Here is a 12,237-nt window from a genome sequence, read left to right on the forward strand (position 1 = left end):
TTGCTTTTTACCTTCCCCAAGACAGAAGTAGATTTTGCCTGGAATTCAATCTGAAGCATATTGCCTTGAGCTCTCATCTAAATATCACAATTTCTCAGGACTAAATGTAAACAACTTTCCTGAGAAAATGTTGCACCAGGGGCCAAATTATACTGTTAGCATTTCTAAAATGTGCTTTGCTTCCAACAACTGAGGAAACTGGTAGTGTTAAAATTGTTTGTGTATATCCAGTATTCTTCACTGTCAGAGGAGTTTGGAGAAAACTTGCCACATTTGTGCTTCTGTTTCAGATAGACTCGAGGTGGCCAATTGGTTTTACATACTCTTGGCCAAATCTTGTATCTCTCCATTTTTCTTTCCAAAGAAAACATGTGCTACATCGTTGTGAGGGGTGGCTATTGCTATGCCTGTTTTATCAAGTGAAGGGACTGACATCCAGAGAGGCAGAGTGAGTTGCTTAAGATCAAACAGCAAGTTGGTGGCAGAGCCTGGACTAAAACTCAGATCTCTAAACATTCAGCTTAGCGCTATTTCTATTAAATGCTACTTCTATGATAGTTGTTATAACAGCACTTATGTTAGAGAGGCCTTTACAGGTTTTGAGGTCTATGTGAGATGAAGACTCTTTGCTGATAACAAAACAGACCTATGTTTTAAAACTAGGCATTATTAGTTGAAGCATGCATAGCTCTTAATCTAGGGGTTTCTCTCCACAGCCACAACTGTAACCACAGGGAAGTCTGCTGCCCATGGAATGGTAAGTCTGGATTTACAGAACAATCAAAGTGTGAAAGATGATTCTTGTGGCAAATCTATGCTTTACATATATATTTTTAGAGAAAGATATTATAGAATAGGATAGCAGGGAATAAACTTGGAGTTTATTTAGCATAGAGGTCAGCAAACTTTTTATGTCAAGGGCCAGAGAGTACATATTTTTTGCTTTGTGGGCTACATGGTCCCTGTTGCAACTACTCAAATATTTTCTTACAGAACTAACAGGCAATACGTATATAAATGGACGTGGCAATGGCCCAAATTTGGCCTGCAGACCATAGTTTGCTGACCCATGATAGAACACAAGTGGTTTTCAAATTGTGTTCTTTGAAGCCTGAGGATTTAGTTGAAGTATCTGGTGGCCACTGTGGAAACCAAGGAGGAGGCCAGGAAGATTCATTCCTCAATCAAATTCAGTTCTTTTAACTCCTTAATATATTGCATTCTGCCTAAGTTTTAACTTCAAGATGTGGTTCCATGGAAAAAAATGAAATGCTTGAAATCCATTGATCTAGTCCACTCTTATTTTTCAGAGGCAGTGTCTAAGGCTCAGAGAGGTAGAAGGATGGCTTATGGTAATCTAGCTCATAAATGTCAGAACAGGGATTAAATTTAGGTCTCCTGACTCTTCAGTTAGTGATATTGGGAGGCAGGTGATTTTTCTTATATTTTTTGAGCTGGAATGCAGCTTGAAAATTGGCCTTCATCCCTTTCAAAGAGGAGTGAATTGCATTCTGGCAACTCAAAAGCAACATATGAAGAGGGTTGGCCAAAGGTGGGGACTCAATAGTAATAAAGATGGGGGGGTTGTGTCTTCATCCTAGTACTGGCTGAAGAAAGGACCACAACTTAGTGGGGATCAAACTTCAGATTTAGTCTGTACATATGGAATAAGGTGGTGGTGGGGTAAATCTAGGTGGTGCTATCCTAGAAGACAAAAGGACAATTATTCTCCATTTGTGGGGTTATCCTGGGGGGACTGAGGGCCAATCTTATGAGTGTTTGTTCCTTTTGATGTGTGCCTTTTCCTTCCTGTTGTTATAGGTCACGTAAAGTGGAGAATATACACTGTTGACTAGTTTTTCACTAGTAAAAGATCTTCTTAAGGCCAGCTTATGCCACATGCCTCTGTACTGCCTAAGTACAATGGTGATCCAAAATTTTTCAAGGGGCCTGGGGGCCAGCTCTGTGTCTTTACCTCATAGAGGATGGCTGAGCCTACTTGGAGGAGTTCATTTCAGACTGGCGTGCCTCTGGGGAGAAGTGGACCAAACTGCCTAGTGACAATTTCTCATTGCAAGTCTAGTCTGCGTGCAGCAGTTTTGTAAATTCTCCCCCTTTTTTGAGAAGGACTCCAACTTCTTGGCAAATGTCTTTTTTGAGTTAATTGTTTGTCAGTTGAGGGGCATTTACTCAGCTTACTAGAGCTGATTTATCCTTACATTCTGTAGGGGGAAGTGTCTAGTCCTTGGAAGCCTTGCCAGTGAAGTTGGGCAGGTTATGTGATTAACTAATGTTGGGCATCTGTTGACACATTTTCACATCCCCAAGGGTTAATCTGATCATTTATTCTAAACTTTCCTGTTTAAGAAAAACCCACCAATTTCTAGAATGATAATTTATTATCACTCCAGTATATAAATATCACTTCCAAACGAATAACTTTTTTTTTTTAAAGGCAAACAGTATTAGTCAGCAGAGTGCCAGAATGACATGGATTTCATCCAGGCACATTAACCAGAGTTTCAAACATTTTCCTTACCAGCTTTTTCTTATAAGGAAGTTGTAAGTATGTGTTAAACGATCACCACAAGTATAAGCATACTCTCAGGCTTCTTTCAAAAATGTTCCATGACTGCATCCAGTATTCGTGCTCCATGTAACTAACTGCCAAGGTCTTAAAATTCATGCAATGTGCATATCAGGGATATAAAAAGAAACTAAATTGTTGGCAAGTTGGGGGACAGCCATATTCCCATTTCTAAAACTCCTTAATGTTGGATTTAGTGCCAAAAAGCATGACTGACTAGACAGTGTTGGAGACTGAATTGTCAGCCTTTCCTCATGTTGGAGGAGTTCAATTCACGGTAGAAGGGGCACAGCCATTCCATGGCCTGATGAGCAGCAAACCTGACCTAGGAGCTTATGATTATGTGACTACCCAGTGTGAAGTATTGGACATAAAGTTACTTTTCAGGATAATTCAGGCTATACATTATGCAGGAAAAGCATCAAGGTGGGGTGTGTGTGTATGTGTGTGTGTTATTTAGATTGGTAGAGAGACATAGGTTGGGTGATAGTCAAAAAGCTGGATTCATAACAGCTTGAATGACCATCCTCATCGTGGAAGTGATGAGGGAGGAAGAGACAATTAAAGATCTATGTCTTCTGCAGTGAAGTTTCCAGGGTTCTGTTACCTGTCACATAAAGAACACTTGAGGGAAGTGTGAATATTCAGTTTTGAAAAGAGACAACTCAGTGGGTTAGTGAGAGATGACTTCATATCAGAAGCACTTTATGGAGAAGGAACAGCCTTGTTCTGTTTGACCCCACAGGGAAGAAGAATTACTAATGGATGTGTCACAGGGAGAATAATATTAGAAAAATACAAAGTAGCACTTTTTAATGAAGTGACATGAGTTGAGAGAGTTTTAGAAATTCAGTGAATTTCCTGTCTCTGCTCTATGCAAGCATCAGTGGGCCATCTTCTTGGCAAGGATATTGTAGGGAGGATTTAAACACTGACTGGATGCGTGGGTGGCTTGAAGACCCTTTTACTCTCAGAGTTTCGGAAGCTAAAATCTCATTTGCAAATTGCTCCATTTTCCACTTTAAAAAATTTTTTTTTCACTTTTTATTTAAATAGAGATACTGGGGATTGAACCCAGGACCTCCTGCATGCTAAGCACTGCACTCTACCACTGAGCTATATCCTCACCCTTCCATTCTTCACTTTCTTTGGTTAAGTGGACTCTGCTTACAAACCATTGAAAGAACATCTGTTTATTCTTTCCCACATGGATTCGATGGTCATTAGCACTTTCCTCCTAAACTCTTCATGCTCCCAGTGCTAAAGCTTAATGTAATCAAAATCATTATTTAATAAAAATGGTGAACATTCCAAGTTACCTTGACATAGGCCACAATCTTCAAGGAAATAGTTGCCAGGTAGAGTGAGTTCATTGCAAAATCCATCAGATTCCACCAATCATGGATGTATTCAGTAAATCCACCATCCCACATTTCCTTAATCTCCCCCCAAATGAAACCTGAAGAATGGAGACAAAAGGTTTATTTCTTCCCAGGGTCAGAATAGTCATCATAGTAAGATCCCCCCCCCCCCCAATGAAGAAAGATGAAATCAATAAATGAATTGGACTCGGAGGGGTGAAGCCCCTAGAGACAGTAATCACTTCTTTCTTTCTATCTCACCTCCTTGTCTTGAACTCACCAAACCTGATAGGCTTTACCTAAAGATGCCTATAGGTTATATTTTTCTGGATACTGCTCACTTTTAACACTGTTACTATAGTTACTGGAATACTGTTGCAATTTAGGGAGCCTGATTCAACCCTCTTTGCATTTTAGAGTAAGGGTAATTTAAACAAGTTAATTAAGTCAATATTATCCCAAAGTCCTTAGTTTCTACTAAGTGCTAGACAGAAAAGTTCTCAATGAGTTTTGAGGTGAGCAAGCTGGCTGTGGTCCAAATTACTGGATGTTAGAACTGAAGCTAGGCAATGGGGCCCAGAATAATTCAGAATCCTCTTTTCTACTTTCTCCGCTGTGTGTGTGGATTTCATGGAATTCTGCCTGATGACCTAGATGTTTCTTTAGCCTTGAAATGTGGAAAGAAGTACATGGCATGGCTGCAGTCTAAGGTAGTACATCTCAGATTTTAACATACATGTGAATCACCTGGGGATCATGTTAAAATGCAGATTCTGATTCCGTTGACCCAGGGTGAGACTGGAGATTCTGCATGTATAACAAGTTCCCAGGTGATACTGACTTTGCTGGTTTGGGGACCACAGTTTGAGCAGCAAGGACTTGGAGGATGGCAGTGCATTGGAGGGTCCAGTGCCATCACATTAATTTTGGAGACTTCTGGTAAGGCTGTTTTTACCAGGAATGGTGTGAATTTCCCCAGTTCCCCTCCTGGTTGTGAAATCAGTATTCAAATAGGCTGTGGACCCGGAAGAAGCACTGGGATTGTGTGGAGTAACTGTGAGAAAGCAGCAGATCCAAGTCCTCTCCACCCAACCCCAGGGATGGAGACAAAGACCTTGATTGGACTGATCAGCACTTGTCCTGCCCAGCTTACCCGAAGCCTGTCCTTACCAACACTTAGCTTTCCCTCTAAACCAACTGACACACAACTTCCTTGTCCTTGACAATGTTAGGTTAGTAGAAACAAGCCCTGGGTGCACTGCCAATCTAGCTGTGAACCCTGCAATACTGAGTGACAAGTGCCTGGGGAGGAAGGAACCATATTTATGACACTCCCAACAAAGGACTACCCCATGCACAGAGGGAAGGTGCCCTAGTTCAGGGCCAGTCCAATTGCCTATTCCAGCAGTTTCTTTAGACAGGACTGGCAGGCAGTCTGGCCATAGCTCGTGGTCCCTTTGACTCACCGAGAACCCAAGGCAATATCATCCACTCTACGACAGTGGGGGGAGGCCCCTGTACATGGAGGTCTGTCCTGACGATGTGCTGAGAAGCCAGGAGGAGCATGAAGAGGAAGGTCAGATACGATGCTGTGTGGCAGATAAACTTGATAAAGGGTTTCTTGATGAACAGCCCGAGGTTGCTCCTGGGTGAGATCAGATAAGCTATAGACAGCATGGGAAACAGGAACCCAATGGTCATGCAGGTCAGAAGCTTAACCACCCAGTGTTTCCGCCGCCATCCAGGGAAGCCGTCGTACCACAGAGTGGCCAGCAACTGTTGGCAATTGGGCTGGGCGACAAACTGGGAAAAGAAGAGATCAAGTCAGGTGTCTGTGAAGTCCAAGAGGAAGTCTCCATTCATAATAGGGCTCCTAGTTTACAGCCAGCTGTATGGCCAATCCCCAGAGGAGGCCTGAAGGCCAGGTTTCCATGAATGGGTCTAACCCCAGAGACAGCTCTGCATGCCAAGCCAGGTGACTCAATCTTCCTTAGGGTTGATTACTTGTTTCATACCTTAAACAAAAATCACTCTGGCTTGTGCTTTGGCATGCCCCCTTGCCCCCCTCCCATCATGTGACAGATGGTTCCCCAAACCTGCCTCTGCATCAGAATCATCCAGGGAACATTAAAAAAAATCCCGATTCCCAGGTGACACCACAGACTGACTAAATGAGCCTCCCTGGGGAGTAGAGCCTGGGCAGCTGTTTTACAAAGTTCTCCTGGGAATTTACATGCCTCTTAGCAGAGAATCATAGGGACGTTTCATTTCAAATTGTTTCACTTTTACTCATTCCTCTAGCTTACATGAGGTCATCAACCAGTGTATACTTGGGGCAAACATAAACTGGCAGCGAATAAGCTCATGCCTGTGGCTGTGGTCTGGAATGGAAATGAATTACCTTTTGGATGTTTTCTTCTTTCCCTTCTGGTTCTGAGCATCTCTTGGTGGCTACTAAAGAATCAGGTTGCTACTTTGCCACCTATTTAACACCCTCTCTAGTCTAGGCATGCAAAGAAGGAAAGACTATTTGGAGACCAATATTATAAGATGGTATCTAGCACAGCTGGGATTCTACTTAAAGGCGATCTACAAAGTGTCAGCGATTAATAGTTAAGTGATCATCAGCACTGCAAGTCACCCTCCAGCTGCTACTTCCTGGTAAGCCACTCAACAGGGAGCTCGACTGTCAGCCATGATTTTAAATATTGCCTCTATTTGATTACTCCAGCTTCCCATGGGAAAGGTTAAACAGCTGCACCATGTAGCTTCCTAGGACAAACGAAATGAAATTCTTCCATCATTTACCTAACACTCAAGGTAAACTAGCCCAATTTTACTGTCAGTGTATGTGAAGGTCACTAGCTTCCCACCAAAACCAATCTTTACTTCCTTGAGTACATGGCTGAACTACATCTCCCAGTCTCCCTTGCAGGGAGGTGTGGCCACGTGACCAAGTTCTCAATAACTGAATGTGAGGAGAAGTGATGAGTGGCAACTCTAGGCCTGGCCTATATAAATCCCCCATGTGTGCTCCTCCATGTTCTTTCCTCCCTCTGCCTGACTGGGATGTGGTAACTTGGGATGGCCTGGGGGCTTCTGTCAGCCCAAGTCTTTCAGTGACCATGTGGAGAACAATTGTCTTGCTGACCAAGAATACCTGTCTTGGACAGTGATGTGACTGAGATAATTCTATTGTGTTTGAGCCATTATCCATTTTGGGGTCTAGCCTACCCCAAAGCAGTTTACTATTATGAAATGACAAAAAAAAAAAAGCTCTGAAGTCTTTTTATCATATGATCTCATTTTCTCCAAAGATGTTCATGATCCTCCTTATGTCCTCATATCTCCTTTTCACACATTCACACACAAAAAGACAAAATCCTATATAATCCCTTTCTACTCTTCCTGGCATTATAGCCCATGGCAAAAGCTGGGATGAAAAGGTCTTAGAAAACAGTAAAGAAAAATAGAAGGGTAAAGCAAAATATTTAGATGCCATGGGGAATGCCCTGGAAGCACACAGTCTAGTGAGGGAGACAGATCTAGAAACAGACAGTTATGAAACAGTATGGTAAGGGCATGGAAATGGATAGGAAAACAAGGCATAATGAGAGCACAAAGGTAGGGCAAATCTGGACTGCTCAGCAAAGGCTTCCTGGAGGAGGCAGTGTCTGAATGTGTAGAAGCCAGCTAGATGTATGGAAGGAGCGGGGAAGGGGCTAAACAACCAAAGCAGAGTGGGTGACATGACTAAAGGCATATAGATGTGAACAAGAGCATGGCTTGTACGAGGAGCTAGAGCAGTTCGAGGTGGCTGCAGCTTGAACTTCAAAGCTGAGAATGGCAAGAGATGAGGCTGGAGAGGTAGCAAGAGTTACAGATCAAAATGATAGTCTTTGGCCATTATAAATAGTATGACTCATTTTAAGAGCAATGGGAAGCCATCGATGATGTTTATATATGTGAGTGTGTGTTTGAGTGTGTGTGTGTGTTTAGAGCAGCAGAGTAGCTAAGACAATAGGCACTTGAGCTAGATTGCATTGGTTTCTCTTTTCTTCAATGTCTTCATCCAAAGAATGGACTTAATAACAGCATCTACCATATAGGATTCATGTGAGGATTAAGATCAGCTACTCCATATGAAGCACTTAGAACTCTGTCTAGCATATAGTAAGGGCTCATTAAATCTTAGTTGCATATGTCGTTATGCATGTGACAGAATCAGATTTGGACATAAGAAAGATTGAGTGGAAAATGGCTTGGGGGCAGAGAGTTGCCAAAAGTAGAGGCAGGAAGACCAGTTGGAAAGTTGTTGTCGATCTTGTTCAAAATGATTGTGATTTAACTAAGGTAATGGCAGTGGAAGCAAAGAGATATGCTCAGATTCAAAATGTGGTGAGGAGGTGGAATTGGCTGGATGTGGTGATGGACGGGAAGTGAAGAGGTGAGAGAGTAAAAGGGAGGGAGGCTTCTTTTTTGGGTGGATTGGTGAGCAGTAGTACCATTAACTGAGAGTGGGAAGATTGAAGCTGGAACAAGTTTATGGAGACGCAGGCACTTTTATACCTGCTGAGTTAGATTGTGGGGTAGCTAAATGGAGATATCCAGACTGAAGTACTGATGTTACACATCAGGGGCCAGCAAACTTTTTCTGTAAAGGGCTAGACAGTAAATATTTGGGACTTCGTAGACCGTATCGTCCCTGTTGCAATGACTCAACTCAGCTGTTTCAGCACAAACTCAGCAACAGATAGTATGTAAATGAATGGATGTAGCTGCTGCCAGAATGAGATATTTGGACCACTTTGCAATGGTCTTTATGATCTCCTAGGACTTCCCCTTGTGTATCCCCAATAACTCTGACCCAAGAAATTACTCTTCCCTAGAGCAAAATGCAGATGTGAAACTTCTTTTAACAGTGGATATGACCATCCAGCCTTTATTTTCAATGTCTCTGCTCTGATTTTTCTTTTGGCTTAAGATGCTCATTTTAAAGTTGGACAGGTTTTTATTTTCTATTTTTATATCTGACAAGAGTAGTATAGGGTGGTGTGCATTCTGGCAGAACAAACTGCAATTAGAATATTATAAAACAAACTTGTCTTAAGCCACAGTGTATTATCTAATCCAAAAACATCTGTGACCTTTGAAAGCACACTCCTAACTCCTGCTTGAATATTGAAATTCAAATTTGGCAGGTTATTTAATCAACCCCTAGTTGATTTCAAGAATGCCTCAGAGGGATTGCAGAAAAAAACAGCAGTGTGTATGTGTTGTATGTTCAATTGTGCTAAAGGCCAAACTGTAAAGAGCCTAAAGCATAGTTTTTAATTTTGATGAAGTCCATTTTATATTTTCTTTTGTTGCTTGTGCTGTTGCTGCCATATCTAAGAAACCATCATTCAGTCTAAGGTCACAAAGATTTGTGTTTTTGTCTCTGAGTTTGATAGCTTTACCTCTTATACTTAGGTCTTTGAGCCATTTTGAATTAATTTTTGCATATTGTGTGAGGAAGGGTTCCAACTTCATTTATTTGCATGTAGATATTCACTTGTGCCAGCACCATTTTTTTGAAAAGGCTACTATTTTCCTATTAAATAGTTTTGGCATCCTTGTTGAAAATCAACTCACCATAAATATAAGGGTTTATTTTTGGATTCTGAATTTGATTCCATTTGTCAATGTCTCTCCTTATGCCAGTACCACACTGTCTTGATTCCAGTAGTTCTGTAGTAAGTTTTGAAATGGAAAAGCATGAATCTTCTAAATTTGTTGTTCTTTTTCAAAGTTGTTTCAGTTATTCTGCCTCCATTGCGTTTCATACCAGTTTTATGATCTTCTTGTCAATTTATGCAAAAAAAACGAACCTGAGTTTTTAATAGGGATTACATTGAACCTGTAGAACAATTTGGCGAGTTTTGCCATCTTAACAGTATTAAGTCTTCCAATTCATAAGCTTGCAATGTTTTTCCATTCTTAAGGTCTTCTTTAGTTTCGTTCAACAGTGTTTTATAGTTTTCAGTGTTCGAGTCTTATACTTCTTTTGCTAAATTTATTCATTAATATTTTATTCTTTTTGATGCTTTTGTAAATGGAATTATTTTCTTAATTTCATTTTGGGGTTGTTCATCCCTAGTGTATAGAAACACAACTCATTTATTAGCCATAATAGTTTTTTGTTGATTCTTTATAATTTTCTATATACAAGAACATGTCATTAGTGAGTAAAGATGGCTTTACTTCCTCTTTCCAAACTAGATGCTTTTTATTTCTTTTTCTTACCTAATTGACATGTTTAGAATCTCCAGTACAATGATGAATACAAGTGGTAAGGGTGGACATCCTTGTCTTTTTTCTTGATTTTAGGGGGAAAGTTTTCAGTCATTTTCCATTAAGTGTGGTATTAGCTATGGGTTGTTTATAGATGGATTTCATTAGGTTGAAGAAGTTCTACTACCAGTTTTCTGAGTGTTTTTTATGATGAATGGGTGTTGGATTTTGTCAAATACTTTTTCTATGTCAATTAGGATGATCATGTGTTTTTAACCCTTCCTTCTATTGTAATGTATTACATTGATTGATTTTATTATGTTGAACCACTCTTCCATTCCAGCTATAAATTCATGGTGTATATATAATCTTTTTTTAAAAAATTGCTGGAATCAGATTGCTTTTTGTCAAGTTTGTTGTTTGCCTCAACTCTTATCCATTACCTCAGGCAGCCTTGATGTTAAGCAATTGCTGCTGATTTTTTTCAACAAATACCCCTAGGGAAAGGTCTGTTGGTCCTGAGTCAGATCACACAAAGGCAAGCCCTGTGAATGGAACTTTTCTAAAGAGTAGCCAGACAGGCCATACAATGACAATTCTTTGGGGATGGGTCTTTTTTGGGGAGCTCCAAACTCAGCCTTTCTCTCCTCCAGTGGCTGCCAAGCTGCTCCTTTTCACAGTTACTGGGGTTTCAAAACTGTTAGTTTTCAAGGTTACTGAGGAGCTGGATAAAGGGAGATATAATAGGGCAAGTTAAAATACCACAAAACTTGCTGTTCTTGCTAAGATTCAGCAGTTTTTCTTGAATATATGCTCCCCTGTTGCAAGTCTTTGGTTAAATTCCAGAACTGTGAAAAAGTTGACTTTGAAAAATTTTCCAATGTCTTGTTGCTTTTTGAAGGAGTGGATTTTCAGAAGTTTTAACTTCACCATTCTAGAAATGCTTTCCCTCATGAATTTTTAACTTTCATGGGAAGCGATGATGTAGTTGTATGTGGGTTAGTGCAAACGACAGAGTCCTTCCCCAATTCCCTACTTAGGGGGCTTCAAAGAAACAAAATTTGAGCATTTTAAGAGTTTCTCAAAAGCCAGAAGACTGGGTGTTGCCCAGGGACTAGGAGCATGCTTTGTCTAAATTATCTTCCCAATATTTTGCTAAATGTCTGGCACAAAGTAAACAATGAATAAATGCTTGTTGGATGAGTGATTGAGAACCTTGGTGGAACACTATCTTTCCAAAGTCTTCTTTACTTAGTGTATGTAGAGGGTGAAGTCTGGTAGCTAAATCAAGTCTCTTAGGAGTTGCAACTAGGAACTATTCTTAACATAGTCAGATTAACTACCATATATTGAACTCCTATAGGGTTCCAGACACTGTCCCAGATTTTCACATGGATCAGCTCACAGTAACCCTAAAGGCAGATATTAGTATTATACCCATTTTACAGATGATGAGACTGAGCCCAAGCTCACATTCTTGGTAAGTGGTGGAGCCAGGACTGGAGCCCTAGCTTAACTGACCATAGACTAAACTGTTAAACACTGCACTCTGTCCATCCATGAATGGTATGATCTGAGGCCTTCAGAAAGCTGAATTTCCCAGTATCATCCCTTTTGGCCTTGCCACAGTGATTGAAATGCCCACATCATTTATCACTTTGGGTTAAGGCCTTGAAGGTATATTCATGTTTGTAGGAAGCGATAATATATAAAACTAGTAACTACCCTTAACAGTTTAAAGTAAGTATCTCAAATTAGCTAGTTATCGAGCAAAAGGGACCTACCTGCCAACAAGGCCCAGAAATGATGGGCTCTCCCTGGGTCTGGGTTCCTGAGTGGCAGCTAGGAAAGGGGGAAGGAGTGATACATAGCTCAGGACATGGCGGGGGACACCGAAGATCTCAGCTTCCTGGTTTAGCCCCAGGACAGATATGATTAGGACCCACCTTTTCAATCTATCTAACTCTTCTTTGTAAACCTGCTAGGGCCGTCACTGTAGTTTTTTTTCCTCTGTGG

General features: G+C 40.8%; 1 protein-coding gene across 1 annotated transcript in view; it reads right to left on the minus strand.

Moving 5' to 3' along the window:
* The window catches only part of TRPC5 (transient receptor potential cation channel subfamily C member 5), a 236,460-nt gene that overhangs the window by 44,054 nt on the left and 180,169 nt on the right, over window positions 1-12,237 (minus strand). The window contains exons 4-5 of the mRNA XM_074359488.1: window positions 5,415-5,751; window positions 3,907-4,046 (exon numbers count right to left, since the gene is read on the minus strand). Of these exons, the coding sequence (XP_074215589.1) occupies window positions 3,907-4,046; window positions 5,415-5,751 (477 nt within the window). The remainder of the gene's footprint in view (window positions 1-3,906; window positions 4,047-5,414; window positions 5,752-12,237) is intronic.

The sequence above is a fragment of the Camelus bactrianus genome, chromosome X (assembly GCF_048773025.1).
Source record: "Camelus bactrianus isolate YW-2024 breed Bactrian camel chromosome X, ASM4877302v1, whole genome shotgun sequence".
NCBI lineage: Eukaryota > Metazoa > Chordata > Mammalia > Artiodactyla > Camelidae > Camelus > Camelus bactrianus.